The sequence below is a fragment of the Fundulus heteroclitus genome, chromosome 4 (genome assembly GCF_011125445.2).
Source record: "Fundulus heteroclitus isolate FHET01 chromosome 4, MU-UCD_Fhet_4.1, whole genome shotgun sequence".
Classification (NCBI taxonomy): Eukaryota; Metazoa; Chordata; class Actinopteri; order Cyprinodontiformes; family Fundulidae; genus Fundulus; species Fundulus heteroclitus.
The window spans coordinates 39,651,839-39,671,799 of record NC_046364.1 but is presented as its reverse complement, the minus strand read 5'-3'; the positions used below and the strand labels follow the sequence as shown (position 1 = coordinate 39,671,799).

At 41.1% G+C, this 19,961-nt stretch overlaps 2 protein-coding genes across 3 annotated transcripts; both read left to right on the top strand.

Annotated features, from left to right (window-relative positions):
• The first annotated feature begins 644 nt into the window (after positions 1-644).
• LOC105939008 (mucin-5AC) lies at positions 645-9,015 on the top strand. Of its 2 annotated transcripts, none has more exons than XM_036136544.1 (8): positions 645-869; positions 1,791-1,894; positions 1,972-2,440; positions 2,539-2,631; positions 2,714-2,750; positions 5,450-5,521; positions 5,610-6,866; positions 8,375-9,015. In XM_036136544.1, the coding sequence occupies exons 1-8, from the start codon at positions 771-773 to the stop codon at positions 8,650-8,652; spliced, it is 2,409 nt and encodes an 802-aa protein (XP_035992437.1). In that variant the 5' UTR covers positions 645-770; the 3' UTR covers positions 8,653-9,015. The 2 variants fall into 2 exon arrangements, with proteins under 2 accessions (XP_035992437.1, XP_012736447.2); XM_012880993.3 differs by having other exon boundaries at positions 646-869; positions 8,372-9,015.
• Positions 9,016-11,980: 2,965 nt separating this feature from the next.
• nudt21 (nudix hydrolase 21) lies at positions 11,981-19,517 on the top strand. The gene is made up of 7 exons (XM_036136543.1): positions 11,981-12,254; positions 14,303-14,503; positions 14,582-14,645; positions 14,728-14,817; positions 15,017-15,092; positions 15,201-15,315; positions 18,243-19,517. The coding sequence occupies exons 1-7, from the start codon at positions 12,133-12,135 to the stop codon at positions 18,262-18,264; spliced, it is 690 nt and encodes a 229-aa protein (XP_035992436.1). The 5' UTR covers positions 11,981-12,132; the 3' UTR covers positions 18,265-19,517.
• The last annotated feature ends 444 nt before the right edge of the window (positions 19,518-19,961 follow it).

The window sequence follows — 19,961 nt, the reverse complement described above, 5'->3', positions numbered from 1 at the left end:
TTCCCCCTCATTTGTGTAAATTTTGCAGAAAACAAATGGCAAAGAAATGTGATCCACATATAGAAATGCTCCATATGAATATCCTGAATGTCTAATTATCTCTCCTGGTTTGAATATCAAATATCCAGCTGGCATCCAGGCAACAAAATTCCCATGAAACCCGGGACACAGGTTCTCCAGAGAAATGAGCACTGTGATTAAAATATCTGGGAACCGGAGCTTGTGGGCGTGTGTCGTGTTTTTTTTTTACGGTTTCTGAACAAGTTGTGCAACTGTCGTCGTGTTGCACCTGACAAACCTCTCCAGAGCGTTTAGTGCAGGTGCTTCCATCAGACACAAGGGACCAAAGACAATGCCGGGTCAGCCTGTCAATTAATGCTTCAAAGATTCTTTTTCCGCATATAAAATAAATTATTAATTTGTTACATAAGCACAAACAGAACATATATATCTACTCGGGGTTTAAACCAATAGCTGATATACAGATGCACTCCAGGATGTATTGATGAAGCAGGTCTCAGAGTGGTGACTTTTATCCCTGTGTCAGAGCCTCTCCTTATTTTATCACCATCTTTTCCTCCTGGTTTTTCCTCTCGCAGAGGGGAGGGAGGGAGGGGGGGGGCAGAGAAAGGCGAGGTTCTGTTGTCAGATCTGTCAGTCCAGCCAGCCTGGTCCCTCCCACCACTGTGGAGGCATTACATACTGCTGGTGCTCTTAGCAACCGTGCCTCAGCAACAGAGCCACGGCAAGCAGCGTGCCGTGTCTCCCCAATGGAGCTGCCATTGGGTGGACCAGCTCTCAGGCACTACACCCAGAGCAGACCGAGACCTCACCGGCAAAAGCTGAACTACCGTCCCAGCAGACCGCAGGTACTGTGTCTGAGGATCAGATGGGAGGTTTTTTGGGGGAAAATGGAGTGAGAGGTGGCTGGTGTGTGTGTGAAAGAGAGAGAGAGAGAGAGGGGAGGAAAATGGAAGGGAGGGAGAGGATGTAAGAGGGTATAGAGAGGAGAGGCAGGGGGAAGGGAAGGGTGGAGAAGATGCCTGGTCCCTGCTTGAATTAGGCAGTCCCTTTGTACCGGTCACTGGCTCTTTGAAAAGCCCACTCTCTTTTCTCTCTCTGTGTGTGTGTATGAGAGGCTGATGAGGGCGGATGGGAATTTGGACTCAATGTCTTCCCAGGCTCTTCCGGCAAAAAAAAAGAAAAAAAAAAAAAAAGCTTTGGGCATTTCTAATCTCTAAATGTTAAAAAACGCAGAGTGAGCACATCTATTCCCCACTGAGCTGCTCAGGTTGTCACAGAGCCTCAGCGGCTTGTAGACGCTCAGTCACTCCCTCAGAGACAAAATTCACCCAGTCCTCCTGGCAAGAGATCGTGCAACGGTGACTTGTGCTAAATCCGTGTTCTGCAGCCAAACCCCCCCCCCCTTTTGACTTTCATCTCCACTTGTGGGCGCAGATGTTGACACGATCAGCGTAACGCAACTCAGCATTGCTGCGATTTTGATATCGCGTTACCTTTATTTGGCAAAACGAATCACGCTGCATTCATTCTGCATGTAAATGCGGACCGACGCGCTCGATCGCTGGATGTTACTGAGCAACCGGCTCCCAGGAGGCCTGGTTCCAAGCAGAAATGGATGAGAGAATCAAACCAGAAATATGTGCGGTGTGTGAGGAAGAACAGAGTGTGTGGGCTTTCAGAGATGTTTGTTATATAATCTAAAGTTACATGTTATATGGTCTGTTTGTGTCTGATCGCTGGTTATCTCTGTGTGTGTGTGTAATTAGGAGACGATAATAGAGAGTGAAAATGAAGTTCTTGAGCACATGGGCCGTGTGGATGAAGGAGTGGAGGAGTTCTTTACAAAGAAAGTACTTCCCACGGATACCCTGTGAGTATCACTCAGTAGTTAACAGACCGACTATGAATAAAAGCAGCTAGATTTGACATGTCGGGTTCTATGTGCAGGACCAAGCAGGATGAGGAAACTATCACGCAACAAGAAGTGGCTCCTGCTAGCTCTGTTGCACCCTGTCCTCCACCAGCAAAAACTCTCAGGAGGAAGCTGGGCGATTTCTTCACCCTCAAGAGAAAGCGGGGTCTGAAGTCCGAGCCGAGCCAGGAGGGTCGCCCCAAAAAGGCCTCCATCGCCGATTTCATCCGGCCTCTTAGGGAGGTGGCCAGGTCGGAGAAAGAGAAGGAGAGAGAGCGGGTGAAGGAGCTCGACAAGGAGAATGAAAAGGAGAAAGCGAAAGCACATCCCAGTGCTGTTACTGGAGAGGAAGCTGTCCAGGAGACACAGGTTAGCGGCGACGCGCCGCTGAGGGGCGAGGCTGCGCCTCCCCGCCGAGCTCTCAGAGAGGGGAAATCCCAGTCTCTCATTCTGCTGTCTGGATCAGCGGCAGCGGGAGCCACCAATGCCAGAAACACAGCGAAGGTGAGCGTCACTGCAGCTGGAATCTAGTACTTTTGCAGTAAAAAAAAAAAAAAAAAAACATCTGAGCATGGCTCACTGGTGATTTCTGGTGATTTCAGAAACAGTTTGAAGGCCAGCACAGCTTTGAGCAGAAACTCCATCTCATGCTTCAGCGCATTGGAGTCTCCAAACCTCCACTGGGAGAAACACAGGTGTGTAAATGTGCATGCTGCTGGTTTAGTGACGTATACTAAGGAAATATTAATATTGGAGTTATTTCTTTTATATTTATAGAATCAAGAGGGAGAGATGAAAAAGGCTGAATCTGAAGGTATGTGTCTTTATTTGTCATTTGTAATGTTTCTTTCCTTCAGGTTAATGTAGATAAAGCTGAAGTAACTTTTATGCCAATAATGCCAAACGTATAATTTCTGACAGGCTTAAAAACTATGACTCCTCACAGATTTTTCCAGTTTCCGATTTTTTTTTGTCAAACCTTAATGTTTCAGACCATCAAACAAATTTTAATATCAGCCATAGACAACCACACCCAGGCCTTATTACTGCAAGATCCACAGAATCAAGAAGTCACTTCAGCAGAACAACACATTTGTGCTCAAGTAAAAGTAAAAAAATAGTCAGACAAGAAATTACTTAAGTAAGAGTAAAAACTATTCAGTAAGAAGGCTACTCAAGTACTGAGTAACAAAGCATAACAACTGATGGTTTAATATTTAAAAAATTATGTAATCGGACTGACAAAAATATAAGGTTATGAGCAAATTCTGGTGCTTTAAAGACAAAAATGAGAAGTATACAAAGAACAACATAATTTCAAAACAACAAATTCTGGCAGAAGAAACTTTTCTCTGTAGTTTTTCAAGATTAAACTTGAAAGCAATACTTACAGCAGTTAATGTATGTACACTATGTTAGAACAGCACAAAGTGCTTGCAATGACAGCAAACAGGCTTAAATTGGAGGACAACAGGACTTTTGAACAGTTTTTTCTGAAAACACCTATCCTGGAGTCTTTGTCAATCCTGGTGGCTCGCATTGGAGCAACCTGCAGTGGTGCATTGCTGTTTTTAAAGCACATGGAGGCCCATCCTCCTAAAGCACATTCTAAGTCAGGCGCTTAGGAGGATGGGCCTCCATGTCCTTTAAAAACAGCAGTGCACCACTGCAGGCGGCTCCAATGCGAGCCACCACAAATAAGGACTCCTGGATAGGTGTCGAAACTTTTCAGAAAGAACCGAGCAAAAGTCTGGTTGTCTCGGATTAAAGCCTGTTTGCTGCTGCAATGATCTGGATAACTGAGAATTTGCACAAGCATACTTCCAGTGACAATATCCACGGTTTACTGTACGTTCATTCAACCTCCAAATGGCTTAATGAGCTCAGCAGATAGAAAATACATTTAAAATAACAAAGCTTTTGAACAAATAAGAAGTCTCCCTTTAACATGAATTCTAGCTTTTTGTCTCTAGTCCATTTTTGGTTGGAAAAGTATGTTCTTTATTTGTGAAGCTCCTCGCAGCAGGTAGCATAGCCAGAAATTTTACTCAAGTATGGGTAGCGATAATTGAGTAATAATATGACTCAAGTGAAAGTAAAGAGTGCAGCGCAGCAAAATACTCCTAAAACTTAGCTTTGTTAAAAAGTTTACTCAAGTAAATGTAACTGAGTAAAGGTAACTAGTTACTACCCACCTCTGGCCACTATTGGGCGCTAAGTGTTGTGAGGTTTCTATCCTTTTCACTATTCTAACAGCTTTGCGCCTCCGAGTCACAATTTCACAGACGCCTACTCCGCACACAGAAAGAAACACAGGTTCTTATTCCATCAATGTGGCTTGTCCACTTTGATGCTAGATGCCAGCTTCTCTCTGTACAGATCGCCTGAAATACAGAGACAGAAATTGTCGGGGACATAAAGAGCTACTTTAAGTTTTCATGTATATCTTATGGGTGAATGCATGGATTTCTTTTTTCACACAACCTATGTCCTCTTGGTTGGGGAAAATGTGTCAAATACCTGAGCACAACAGGGCTAATGTATCAATTATGACACAAAAATAAAACTTAAATCCAATATATTTTATTTTATGACTACTTTAATTGTATAAGGTTGGATCAAAAGGCAAGGCAAGGCAAATTTATTTGTATAACACATTTCAGTACACAGACAATGCTTTACATGATTGAAATACATGAAGGACATGGGTGGGAAATCTACCTGCTTCAGTCTCGGGACATTCTAAAACGCTTAACGTGAAAAAGCTTAACGTGAAAAAGCTTAACTTGGCTTAAGGTAGGAAAACAACGAGGAATCATCACAAAATTTCGCATATCTTGTCATGAAGACTTAAGCCTGTCAAAAAAATAAAATAAACCGAAATCCAACGATTATAGAAGATATCTCACATTAACGTTTTCTTCTTCATTGGCGCCTATGGCGAGAAAAAGGCTTTACGTGGTTAAATGTACCTAATCAACGATCAATGATCACCAAATTTCTCTTTCATATTGCTCCTAATAAGCACTTAAAACTGTCAAAAAATCGAACCCAAAGTCCAATTATTATGGACGTTATCTAACATTAAGCGTTTCTGCTTTCAGCCTCTATGCCTATGAAATATTTAATGTCATATAACGTCCATAATAATTGGACTTTGGGTTCGATTTTTTGACAGTTTTAAGTGGTTATGATAAGCAATATATGAGAGAAATTTGGTGATCACTGAGCATTGTTTAAGTACATTAAACCACGTTAAGCCTTTTTCTCGCTATAGGCGCCAATGAAGAAGAAAACGTTAATGTGAGATATCTTCTATAATCGTTGGATTTCGGTTTATTTTTTTTTGACAGGCTTAAGTCTTCATGACTTCATTTGGTGATGATTCCTCGTTGTTTTCCTACCTTAAGCCACGTTAAGCTTTTTCACGTTAAGCGTTTTAGAATGTCCCTCAGTCTCAAATGTAGTGCTTGATCTGCCCTCTGAAATAATTTGAGAATCTTTGCGCCTCAGGTACCATCATTGATAATAAACCCGAACCACCTTCTACTTTTTCAAAACCTCGGACAATGTCTGCGTCCTCAGGTAAACTACAAATTTACCCATTTTCTGCCTCCCTCCTGCCACGCTCCAATCAGCCAGATGATTTTCCTTCTTCGTTTTTTCTCTCCAGACACACGGCATCAAATTCGGGTGAGCGTGTCGGCACACGAGGCAGCCGGGAAACCCGCCCTGCTCCCAAAGCCGATAATCAAACCAGCTCTCCCTCCCGCCACGTCTGGCCGCAACACGCCCGAGAACGAGCTAGCACAGATCCGGGAAGCAGAGACGACCGCGTCCACCAAGCCCAGTCCGGCCGCGGCTCCGTCTGCCTCTGCTTCTCCTGACCAGGCCGTCGCCGCCTCCACTTCTGTCCCGACAATCTCTAATTCAGTCCCTCACTCCGCCAGCGTCACCGTTTCCTCTCCAAGCACCGACAGAGAGATATGCACCGACTCAGCGAACCCCGCTGCAGCAGCTACAACGTCCCCCAGCAGTGACAGAAGAACCTCAGTCCCTAAATCTGGTGCTCCCGACGCGGAAGCACCCGGCTCTACGATTACAAGCACCTCCACACCAACAGAGGCCCCTGACACAGCCTCTGTCATACCCACCTCCTCAGAGTCCATTACCTCAAGTCTTTCCGTCCCTTCCACCTCAAAAATGGTAACCACTTCTTCCATCCCCACCCTGGAAACTAGTTCAGCTTCCTGTCAGCAGAGCTCAGTTTCCAAAACGTCAACAGATCTGCCAACTGAGGCGACGTCACTGGAGCCAAACGATGCTCTCTCAGCCGCCGGAGGTGATGTTTCTGTCACCGACGCGGCTTCTTCTTCCTCCACCAGCACGTCAGATTCAGGCCTGCATGCTCCCCCTAGTACCTCTGTAACAACCTGTCATCCTCCTAATTCTGGTATCGTTACAGCTGCAGCTACACGTGATGTCCCCCTTACCACGGCCTCCCCTGTCGTCCCTGATCTGCCCCCTCCCACTGCCGGCGAAACCCTCGGCCCAACGTCCAGCGACCACGTGGACTCTGCCACCTCTCCTGCCACCCTCCAGTCAGCCGCTGAGCCCTCTGCCGCTCCCTCCACTTCTTCCAGCGACACAAACCCCACAGACACCGCCTCCACTGCGACCAGTTTAAATCGAGCAGACACCACCTCCACCAGCAGCTCGGCAGGCGCTGCTGCAATTAGCTCCCCGCACGCATCTGGGTCAGATCCAGTCTCCGCCGTTCCCACGGATGAAGAGTCAAGTGCCACTCCTCGCCGCTCGGGCAGTCCAGCACCCCCTGATGGTGATCCTCGCCAGAGCAAAGATTTACAGATGTTGCACGAAGAGCAGGGGGAAGGAGGGAAACCAGGAAAACCCACGAAAACAGACACTGGTGAGATTTCCTCTTAATAAATGTTTTGATGCTCAATGATTTTTTTTCAGAGGCCTCTGTCTATTTTACTGAGAGATTATGTGATAACTAAACGCAACGGCAGGGGATAATTTGGATGTGGAAGGAATGGATACTGCAGGGTTTTTTTAATTATTATTTTCCACACAGAAATATGAAATGTGCAATTTAGCATTTGTTTTTAGTCCATATTTACTCTGAATCGCCTAAATGAAATCCAGCTTCCCATGTAAACTTTCAGAACTCGTGTAATTTCAATTCAGCTTATTTATACAATACCAATTTTAAATAATGTCAATCTTAAGATACTTTACAAGATTAATAACACAACAAATTCTTTCCAGTTATACATCCATCCATCCATCCGTTTTCTGACCCCCTTAATCCCTCATGGGATCGTGGGGGTTGCTGGTGCCTATCTCCAGCGTTCACTGGGCAGGAGGCAGGGTTCCAGTAATAAAGTGAGATAATTATTAAATGGATGCCAATTGTATTTAATTAACTCTAAGCATAAAGAAACCTGTTCTGGGAGGGCATCAATGTTTTTTTGGAGAACTTAAGGGAACTGAGATCTGAAAAGTTAACCTGACTCCACCAGATAGATTTGCTCCGCATATCCATCTGGAAACCTTCTGTTGAAGTAATTTTGGGAAGAGGCAAAAATACTGGTTAGCTGATTGGCCTATGTTGGTGATAGACAGGCCAAATAAACCAATCAGATCAATGAAGCATATGACGTACTATCACGACAAGAGGAGCAAATTGATAGATCAAACTCTTGCCGAAACCAGTCGGGAGAAGAGCAAAAACATCTTTTCCTCTGAGAAAAGCCTCCAGAGCAGTGTTTTGCTCTTCTTTCAGTGAAGAAATACTCTGTAATTCCCATAAAACTTGCTCGATAGCCGCGCTAACGCTAGTTTCATCGGCTGAAGCCGCCATGTTCTTTAGACTGAACTGTCGCGCTTCTCGTTGCGTCACACCTCAACCCGCCTCAAAGCCAACGCTGATTGGACGTTCGTTTGGTGAACTGCTCCAAATTTTCTTTAACGGAGAGTAGCCAGACTGATCTGCGAGTGAAACCTTGAAAGCTCGCGAGATCAGGATGGTCTCACGAGGCTATTACACTGTAGCTTTGGCTCTGATTTCAGTGTTGCTGTCCTGTTGGAAGTTGCACTGTGGTTTTTTAGCCTCTAGCAGGTTGTCTTCCAGAATTGCTTGCATTTAGCTTCATTCATCTCCCTGTTCCCACAGCATGGTTCTGCCACCACCGAGTTTCACTGTGGAGTGATGTGCACTTTTAGTTTATGCAGCATGCATAACATACCAGATTTACTACATGCCTCCTGACTGCTTCTCTGATTACCGCTCTCCTTGCCTATCCAGTCGGTTTATTGAGATGGCAACTTCAAGGCACATAAATACTCTCGTCGGTTCCACATTATGTATTTCAGTAGTCGTATGTTTAATTGCACGTCTCTGTCTTTTAGCAGTAGATGAGCCTTCTGAGATGGTCAAACGGACCAAATCATCTGAGCTGGATGAAAAGAAAGAAGTCGTCCACGGTGAGAAGGAGAGCGACAGTGACGGCGACAAACCAGTGGTTGACAATGGTGATGTAACAAGAAATGAAGTGCAGGAAGAAAGCGTGAAAGCTGAGGGGGACGCTCTGTCCGAGCCTGAGCCGGTCACAGCGGGCGAGAGGAGCCGAGACGACACCGTCAATGAGGCTCAAGAGCAAGAGGGAACCACGTCTGCAGGTGATAAGTGAAAAATGATAACGTCGCTGAATACGGGACCGACAACTGTGACAGACAGGAGAGTCCACAGCGAAGAGTACGAGGGATGAGGAAGGTTGGGGAGAGAGCTGATCAATGGCACTTCCAACAGGGACCACCACATTACTGCAGCACACCACTAAGAGTGGGCCACTGGACCAAAGAACTACGATCCTCTTGGTGTGATGTAATCAACAAATCCAGCAGTGTCTTTGTCCTTTTTTTAACTTATGTTGAGATTTTGCATTGCACGTATGATTATGTGCTATAAGAAAAATATTGTGGTAAAATACATGATGTTTACAAAAGATGGAAAAGAGAGATAGCTATGACTATTAAATGGATTATTCAGTTCACTGAGTCATTGCTTCGGCTTTTTTACAAAGGGTTTTTCTGAAAGTCCTAACCACACCCTCTCATCTTTTTCACCTTCTCTCATGACAAGCCAGTTTATTTTAATCAATTCAATTAATTGGATTATTTGATCTTGTAACATTGTTAGAAAGCATTCAGTTTAACCGATCAGACAGCCCAGCAGCTACGCTTTGTATGGAGAAACTATGTTGAACTGATCCTAAAAATGTGATTAAGAATATAATAATCATTCATATAGTTGATCCAGTGATAATCTGATAGGTATTTTTTTACGGTTAACCAAGAGTCAATTATACACAACAGGATAAAGTTTTTGGATGTTTTTCTTGATAAAAACAAATTGAACTTGCCGATCTGCAGATGATCGTCTTATGACTTTTAATTGTATAGGGTTATGTTTAACATTATATATTCACATCTGATGGGGATGCTGTTTGATACAGTAAACACTGGTTTTCCAGACAGAGCCCTGCCGAGGGTAAGAAGACAAAGAGCAGCCTAGATGTCTATTTTATACAAATTCAGGAACAGAACAATCCACTGTCTACTTAAGTTAAATATGCACAATTAAATCAAGCTACTCCAACATTTAACTCTGCATTCGACCAGCGATTGGTATGATCTTTTTCTAAAGAGTCATCTTGCCTTATAATCAGAACGATCAAAAGGTTTCACGGTCAGACAAAATACTTTAATTTGCTTCACTTCGGCATGTTGATGGTTGACCTATTTTCTTAATATTATTCTTCCAGGTAGCTGTCTGAAGATATATCTTGGGCTTTTTTCTACATTATTTCATTCGTTTGTAGTAGGGCACAGGAGTCATTTGCCCTTCAAACCAACTAAACTGTCTTGGGTTATAGCTACTGTCACAAATGTTTGATTTTCTTTTTTTAAAGAATAGTTCCTGGATTTTGTTCCCATAGAACCTATGAAGATCACATATCTGAGGCTTGTTTTAACTCAAGACTTTTAAGTTTAGATACATATCTGAGGTGCACTATTTTCTTTTTTTAAAGAATAGTTCCTGGATTTTGTTCCCATAGAACCTATGAAGATCACATATCTGAGGCTTGTTTTAACTCAAGACTTTTAAGTTTAGATACATATCTGAGGTGCACTGGTGCCAAATGAATTATAAAATAAAACCCTACAACTTATCTGCGGTTGGTTGCCTGAACACGTTTTCTAATGGTTTTATGTGCAGCCAATGAGGAGTGGGTATAAGCCATGTTTGGAGAAGGTTTGTGCTGAACTGTGCCATTCATACAAGAAACGTCACTGGTGAAAGCTCACGAGTCTGTCTGAGAAATCATTTTAACCCTTCTGTTAGGTTTTTTTGATTGATGGACACAATCAGTCCATCAATCAATCAGCTTTATTTCGACAGCATATTTTAAAAACCACATGGGTGACCAAAGTGCTGTGCATTAAACAAGAAAAGGTTAAAAAAAACATGTTAAAAACATGATAAACATACACACACAACATCAAGAGCAAAAAAACAGGTTCACGGCAAGAGTATTTTAAAATGCCATACATAACTAGAAAGTGTGTTTTAAAAAGAGATTTTAAAAATAGGAAAAGAGGAGGTATGTCTGATACTCAGTGGTAAGTTATTCCATAACTTAGGAGCAGAAACAGCAAATGCTCTGTCACCTCTGAGCTTCAGCCTAGTTTTAGGGACCGTCAGCAGCTGATCTAAGGGATCGGGGTGTGCAGTGAGGCTGAATCAGCTCACATAAATAAGGTGGAGCAAGGTTGTTCAAACATTTAAAAACAAATAACAAAAGCTTAAAATTAATTTTGTAGCACACAGGGAGCCAGTGAAGGGACGCTTGGATGGGAGTAATATTCTCACGCCGACTGGTCTGAGTTAACAAACCAGCAGCAGAATGACTTTCGTTGTCTCGCACAGAATATTTTACTCGTTTTAAAATACATTTACCATTGTTTTTTAAATACTCTGGAATTGTCCATTAGAACAACAATCTAACGTGACTGATTTCTATTTTATTTTCAAATCTGAACTTTTGTTTCCTTCTGTTTAAAGAGCGATCAAACGAACATCAAACAATGCATCAAAATAACTCAGCACGACTATTTAATTAACCCAAACTTATTATTTTTTTTATTTTTTTATTGCAAATGTTACAAAATACAAAACAATGACAGGGTGAATTGTACATGCATTTCACGTCGAAACAACTTCTTTACAGAAAAAGTTGGAGAATGACGTGTCATACCATAACATGGAGCATCTTCGAGCAAGTATAAAATAATTAAAACCATGAAATAATACAGAAACAAGACATCATAAATATTACACCATTTACACACCTGAATTGTGTCTGAAATAAAATTATGACAAAACTGTAAAAAAGTAAAGTAATAGAATAAAAAATAATAACAAAGGGCAATTTTATATCAAATAAAAGTTTTCCAACAAGGATGATACTATAACAGCAGGTTTGGAATTAGTCAGTCTCAGAGACTTATAAAATGTTTCCAATGGCAAAAAGTGGGTTTTGTCTTAAAATACCTACATCTATGAATGAAACATTTCCCCAACAGTATAAGATAATTAACTAAATATTCAAGAGCCTTATTCTCATTTTCTAAACCAAATAAAATACTTGTTTCAGATAGTGGCGGCAAAACAATGATCTTCCAGTTTAGCCAACTTTGGAAATCTTTCCAGAATTTAAAAATTGGTTCACAAAAAAAGAATAGATGTTTCAAACTCTCCACATTTCTCATGCAAAAAACACAATATTCTGTCTCAAACTTAAACTTAGATGTCAAAAATTCTTTAGTTGGATATATTTCAAACTAACCCATGAGGAAGCGCTCGTTTTTAACCTTCCGGGCCAGTAGGTGGCGCTAATCACAGACATTATACACGTCCGTGGCGCTAATGAAGACATCAAACGCACCGCGCTGTTTCACCCGGAAGAGGAAGGACAAAGAAGGCGGACTCTGGAGGCTGTGCAGTGGAGCGCTCCGTCCTTTTTTCCACTCACCGTCTTTTGTTCTTTGGCAAATTCATCAGGTTTCCAGCCTGTTATCTGCGCAGGTTTTCAGTCCAGCGGGTAAAAATGTCGGTCGTGCAACCCAGTCGCTCGTCCGCCGGCTGGCCGCGCCGCGGCAGCGACCAGTTCGGGGCGAAATACATCAGCGGGCCCGCTAAACCGCTCACCCTGGAGAGGACCATCAACCTGTGAGTCCACAACACCCACCGCAGCCATCAGAGCATCAGTTCAGTGACAGACAGGCGGCGTGGAGCCACAGATGCTGTCCTTTTAGAGACAAATGTGTTCATTTCACACAGCTTCTCTGTGCAATTAAACCACCGCAATACCGACAGAAGACGACATTCATGGTCACATATGGGCTTGAGTTGGCCCTTAAGCAAATGTTGTATATCAGTGGAGCGGAAGGGCAGGCAAATAAAGTGTAATTTTGTCCTAAATTACACTAAATGTTTCTATTTAATTACCTCACGATGTGTAACAACCAGTTTAATTAATATTATGCGGCCATCCCGGTCTAAGACAGATTTATGTATTGAATATTTAGTGTTTAACTGAGCCTTTAATTGAAACTAAAATATTAATTATTACATCAGATGTTGGGTATGTTAATGAAACCTTTATAAGAGTCGTATGTCAAAGCAAACGATGCTCGGATCAAGCGTGTATATGATATGTTGTCAGTTGTAGGGTTTAAATAGTTAGCAAAATGGGTAATTTTATATACACTTAAAAAAGTGTAAAAAGATTTTGCCCCAAATAAAATATACACGAAGAAATTAGCATAATTGATAATTATTTTTTAGATGTTATGATTTAAACCTTCTTCTAATGCTTTTTCCTTTAGTTAAAGTTCCAACTTTTTCATTCAACGCAACAAATATTAATAATTTAGATTAAATTCCAATAGTCTTGTTTTTTTTTTACTGCTACAAGTCAAGTTTGTCAATGCAGAAAATGAAAGTTTTACCTTAAAAAACAGCAACAAAAGAATATTGTTTTATTGAACAGAAATGCACTGTGTATGAATGGTAAATTAGAAAATTATGGTCAAGAAAATATATTATTGATTTTTTTTTTGTTTGTTTCAAACGGATTTGAACGTAGCATGTTTTCTTAGATTAACATTTTACTTTCCATTAAAAAAATAATGTGGTCTCAGGTGGAATCAGCTGATGTTGTGTTTCATTGCCAGGTGCAGACATGTTGTGCAGGGAGTCAGGGACAGAGTAAAAGCAGGGCAAAGTTTTCACTGGACCGTTCACAAAATAAAGAAAAAAGGAAATACAGATTAATTTTCTTTATTTTTTTGTAGCACATTTCCAACTTTCTTTGTTTTTGTTCGATTTGAGAAGCTGCAAAAGCCTGCATGTCTGGAACTTGTCTGTAAAAGAGCTTAACACAGTCATTATTTGGTTGTTTTGTTCCTAAGAGGAAACCTTACATGCACAAAGTCATTTTAATCACAAGTCACTGATGACAAACTGAACCTTTCGTGAAGCTGTGTATAAATGGCTAATTTTCTGTTCTGTTTAAATAAAACACTAATACTTTCACGCTGACCGACCCGTAACGGCCATGTTTTAATCGTTGCTTTTATTGAATCAATTTTATCATCGTCATTGGTGTCATGGTTCAGCCACACATCTTTAAGGTAAAAAAATTAATTAGCCTTAAATCAAATAGCTAAATGGTCAACAACAGTCTCTTCTATCCCTGTATACCAGGCAGATGCAGCAAACGGCGTCTTCTATTTTAAAAATTACTCCCATGCTTCGCGGCGAGTTCTGGCTTCTTTCCTGCGGACGGACGCAGTCAGAATGTTATAAAAACTGCTTTGTTCCTGCAGCTGTTGTTGAATAGAATAAGACGTAGCGACACTTTTCACATTTAATGGACTATATAATATAGGCCTTTATTTTTATTTATATATATATTTTTAAATACAATATTTAATGTATTATGATGATTTAACTTGCTTGAAGTTCTTTGAGCATTTTAGATGTGTCCTTCCTCTGAAATGTCTTGATTGGTGGAGTCTGGGTACCTTTTTTTTCTCCCTAAATCGTGTTTTTTTTAATTAATTAATTTATTTATTTTGGTGGGGGTGTAATGCTATGTGTTAGATTTTACTGTGTGTGGTGCGTAAAGCGGATCTTCTGGGTATTACTAAAGTAACCTGAAACGTTTTTTCTCAAGCGCCCAAATGAAGCATCTTGTGTGGTTCTGCTCTCAGATACCCTCTCACTAACTACACGTTCGGCACCAAGGAGCCTCTGTACGAGAAAGACAGCTCCGTGGCTGCCAGGTTCCAGAGGATGCGTGAGGAGTTCGACAAGATGGGCATGCGTCGGACAGTAGAGGGCGTCCTCATCGTCCACGAGCACCGGCTGCCTCACGTGCTGCTTCTGCAGCTCGGCACGACGTTCTTTAAGCTGTGAGTGGCCCGATGCTCCCGCGTGAACCGGCTTCAAGCTGCTCGGCTGCACGTTTACAGTTGGTGTCTCTACTGCAGGCCTGGTGGAGAGCTGAGTCCTGGAGAAGATGAGGTGGAGGGTCTAAAGCGCTTGATGACTGAGGTAGCTATATCTGCACCCTAAGTTTCTGCCACTGTCGTTAAAAGTCGCTCAGCTGGTCATTAACCTTCTGACTGCTCATTAGATTCTTGGGCGGCAAGACGGGGTGAAGCAGGACTGGGTGATAGATGACTGCATCGGTAACTGGTGGCGCCCCAACTTTGAGCCTCCACAGGTTGGTAGGCAAAGGAATCTGTTTTGTTGCAGAAATCACTTGCAGAGTGCGACACATGAAGGATTCCTGCTGTTTTCTGCCGCACCGCCTTAGTGCCTCAGTCATGTCGGAGTCTTTTCTTGTCACTAAACTGAAAAAGCTGTATTTTTTTCACTTTTCTTACTAAAGTGAACTGATCCGATGCCTTTTTGTCTTCCAGTACCCGTATATTCCAGCTCACATCACTAAGCCGAAGGAGCATAAAAAGCTGTTCTTGGTTCAGCTGCAGGAGAAAGGTCAGCATGCCTGGAAATATGATGACCAAAGATTGCTGGAATTATGAAGTGAGAATAAACGAACACGGATACTTTGCATTTGAAAATCTAAAACTAATGTTTCCACAGCATTGTTTGCCGTCCCCAAAAATTATAAGCTGGTGGCTGCGCCGTTGTTTGAGCTGTATGACAACGCTCCTGGATATGGACCAATCATTTCCAGTCTACCACAGTTACTGAGCAGGTAAAGATCACTGTGTAATGTCAATTAAATTAAATGCAATGAAACCATATTTTCAGCCATAAAAATATACACACATTATAATCTCTGCATCCTATTTGTGAAAATATCCTTTTCTAACAATAGTTTATACATTTGTACACTCTTTTTATATATGTACCCGCCGATTAAATGGCAATTATTATTTTTTAATTTTTTTAAGCAAAGTAACCCAGCTGGTTCTCTAACACCAACCTTCTTTTGATACAGTTGCTTGCAAAAGTCTTCACACCCCCTGAACCTTTCCACACTTTGTCACATTACAACCAGAAACATAAATATATTTTATTACAATCTTATGTGAAAAACCAACACAAAGTGCTATACAATTGTGAAGTAAAATAACCTCGCCTGCAAGATGGATTCTTGCGGTATTTGTGCGTTTACAAAACACATGAGAATTCATGTTGTACCTGCCGACTTCAACCGTTTGTGACCGAACCATGAAATGGTTTTGGCCAATCACGTTGCTGTATTGTGGTTTAAGGGTACCTTTCACACTTGAAGTGATGTAGTACAGATACCCAATACCTGGGAATTGGTACTGGTACTCAACGGTATCTATTTTGGGTATTTTTATGTGGCAATAAATGTTATTTAATAAAATCTAAGTTTATTCTTAAATTTTATATATTTCACAATGTATAAACTTGTTTGGATCTACAAATGCACCTTATTAAATGATTTATGGATTTTAATACATTACCTGAAGCCACACCTCCATAAAAGACATTTTTACCTAAACAGTTGTCAGAGGCACACAGAGTGAATAAATGACTGCAGCTCTGTGTGAATAAAATTCAGGGAATTATTTTAGTTAATTTTCAGAGGAAAAAAAGACTGTTAAAACATTATGTTTTATCTCGCTTTGTAATCCTTGTCGGGATATATTTGCAATGTGGGAAGGAAGAGGCTCTGTTTGCTCTGACTGCAGGCGGCTTTCAGGATAAAGCAGCAGCTGCCTGTGAGAAAGCGTTTGGAGAAGTGGAAAGGAGCTCTGCAAAATGATTTCTTTCACAGGAAGTCATCTATAACACGGATTAGATTTGTCGCTAGTCACTTTTTTAACAGAAGGTCACTGGGTGGGTCTAAGAACTCGCTAATTATAGTGAGAAATTCACTAAATTGGCAGAACTGACCAGGTACTTCTTCAGATTAGAAGTATTCCCGCCGCTGGTCTTACATTTTAACGTCACAAATATTGCAGCGAGCAGAATCTGCATTTTGGAAAGTGGAGTCATACTGTCGAGCGCTTTCTATCAGCCATGCTCTGTTGACTGGACCAGCGGTGGCTGGCGTCATTAGACTCTTGTGCGTGCGATGCTGTGTTCAAGTCCAGCATGGAAAATCGCCCACTCTTCCACTCCCTCAGTGTCACAATGATGTGTTTAGGTACCGAAACATGGTACAGTTTAATTTTACGTGAATTGGTACACAGTAGAATCCTGTCAGTACCTATAACTACCAAATTCGGTACGGATCCCTAGTGGTGCTAAGCTAACACTACATAGCATCCAAAACACAGCATTCTGTAGTGAAACATGGTGGCGGCATCATGCTGTGAGGATGCATTACCTCAACAGGGACAGCACTGTTTGGTCAGTAGTAAGAACCCAAACACAAACAAATCACACAAGTTCTTGGCTCAAACTGGGAAAACTTCAAGCAGTAACAATGTTTTTGCAAGGAACTGCATGCATGTTTGGACTATATTTATGTGACCTTAAGGCAGACGAACAAAATGCTGACTGATGTCGCATGCTAAGCTAACACTATGATGCTGGTGTTTTTAAAGCAATGTAAAAAGGTCAGTAAATCTGTTTCTCCAACAGTAAAGAACAGGGTTCTCGCCAACGCATTTCAGCGTAATGGACCGTTATGCTATCAAAGTTATGAAAGTTACACTGAAATTAGACCGTTACGGTCAGTAGGACACGGATGTCGGAGAGCAACATTGAAAAGTCAATAAACAAAATGACAGAGGAGCACCAGATCCATGTTTGTTTAAAAACACAATTGATTATAGTTAAAGGGGTCACGACAACAAATTTCATCGTTCTGTCGTTTAGGGGATATTATATGATGCATTATGAGGAGCGGGTACCAAAGGACCGGCTCATGGTCGGTCAGCTTTGCTTCTTCAAAAACGGACAAATCAGAAAACAGTTTATCTTTCTACATAATTCATATTCTCCAATCAGAACACACCATCAAGCAAACATCTTCCCCCAGCCGATACACTGATTGGCTAATTTAATGGCAAGTCATGCTAGCATGTCTGACTGCTCTACTTGAGCAGAGGATGGCTGCTAAAAAAAAAAAAAAGGGAGTTCATGTGTTCGGCACAATTTACTGATGCTGTTTCCTGAACGTTTTCAAGCAACTGTCATGGCCCCTTTTAAGAGTGATTCTTTATTTGTCCCCCAGTAGTAGCATTTTAATTATATCAACAGCAAATTGATGGCCAAATGGAAACACACAGATGAGCAATTAAAATAAAATAATTGCATGACTGGGTCAACGGTACATGCTTCCATAAAGGATATTAACATTTTTACTGTCAGTATTATTTTTTGTGCCATTTTGCCAAACATGAAAGTGACACTTTAATTATATCATGCTTTAAACAAGGGCTGAATTATCCACTACTTATTGGTTTTACCTCAATAAAGGAAGTTATTGTGAATTAATCACATTTTTTGCCTTTAACCAGGAATAACCTTGTGCCTAGAAAGACTATTGCAGTGGTATTGAGTATTTTTCTTAATCTTGGTATCGATTTTGGAATTTTAGTGTGGCGACATCCGTAAAAAGTGTAATTTAACAGATTATAGTTAATAAATTAGTTAATTAATTATTTGTAAACATATCTGTTCTGTGTTTTTTCTTAGGTTCAACTTTATCTACAACTAACCCGAACAGCAGTGTGGCTGTCTCTGTGAGTGCAGCCAGGAGCATTGTGCCGAAAAGGACTTCCTCTCTGGTTTATCTTTTACAAAACAAGCACCTGTCATGTCTGGTAAATAGAAAGTCTACAGGGGGTTGCTTTTGCTACTGTCAGGAGAAAAATCATAACGTAAGAATTGCTTTTGTTTTGTTTTTTTAAACTTTTGTAACTGCAACTTTTTGTAGTATGCAGTTCTCTGTTCCAGAATGTCGCCAATGTTTTGATTAAAAAAAAAATTACGTTGTGTTTCCTGTAGTTTTAACCTGTAACAATCCTTTTTTTTTTTTTTTTTTAAATAAAGCTGTGTTTTGAGTATGTTTTTATAAAGCACTGAATGTTAAGTACTGTTTAAAAATCTGAGTCATGGGAATTAATATCCTGTTGGACACAGTGAAAGGACTTTGCTGTGCATTGAAACAAAATCATGTTAATACCATCACAGATGCAGACGTTTACACTGCAGAGGTCCTGCTCCTTAACACAGAACTTGATGCTGAACATAAAACCTTATTTAGCAGTGAGAAAATGTGACCTACAGTCAGAGCGAATAAAAAACCTTTTACAGCATTTGCTTAAATCAAACCACTTTAGGTGGACAAATAGAAATTATGCTTTTTGAAGAGACAGACCCCACTTGCAGTAATGCATGTTGTCTGAGTTAATTTTTCCCCTCAAACCTCATGCAGTGCATTTTTGTAAAAGCCTGAATTCTAGTTACCCAGTTACACATTTTGGATGCACCTTCTATGGCTCAGAATCCATTCCTTCATGGCCCCGGGTGAGGAGATTTACCCAAGCTTAAAGTGACTGAACAAAAAGTTCATGTTTGTGTTGAAAGATTGAAAATCTGATCCCAGGATTTTTATTGCTGTCACCCTGGAGGCAGGAAGAAATGGCTTTAAAATGGCTAACTGCACCAGTAAGATATCCTTAACACTTCTTTTTAAAATGTTATTCCTGTAGAAGTATAGATTAGATTTTTTTTTTACTGTGTACATGTTTTTTTACAAGTATTTTCAACTTTTCTGTGGATGGATACCATGCATTGTACTGTTTTTATGATGTAGACTAACCAGGTGATTGCATGTAAATGCAATGCTGAAATCAGATGAGAAATGTAATTATCCTTAAATTCATGTACTACAATGGGCCAGACCTGTTCTCCATAAGGCAGGAAGGGTTAATTTCGTAAGTAAATTAAACATGTCTGTGTTTTGTTTTTTGTTTGTTTCTGGAAGTACCATCCTATCTCTCACACAAACTCAGTGCAGGAAATGTTTATATGAATTTATCTGTTATGCAATTGTTTTGCTTGTAGGACCTTTCTCTTTAGGCGATAAGGGCCATTAAGTGATTCACTAAAGCTACATGTATTTATTTATATAAAGCATCACCATGTTACCAGTGGCTTTAGCGCCCCTGGAGGCCACTGGTAACACTGCACTGTTGCAAAATTAAACAGTCTTCCTCCGTGTTTTGGATTCTGATAGCAGACCACTTTGGATCAGCAGATTGAGAAGTCACAGAGTTACTTTAAAGGCGAGGCCACAGTCACCCCCCTAGATTATACTCTGTCCCATTGAGCCAGAGGGAGAGGGGGAGCTCAGGAGCCATAAGTAAGGCGGAGTACAACATGCTCAGTCATCTGGTTATGAAAGAGTCG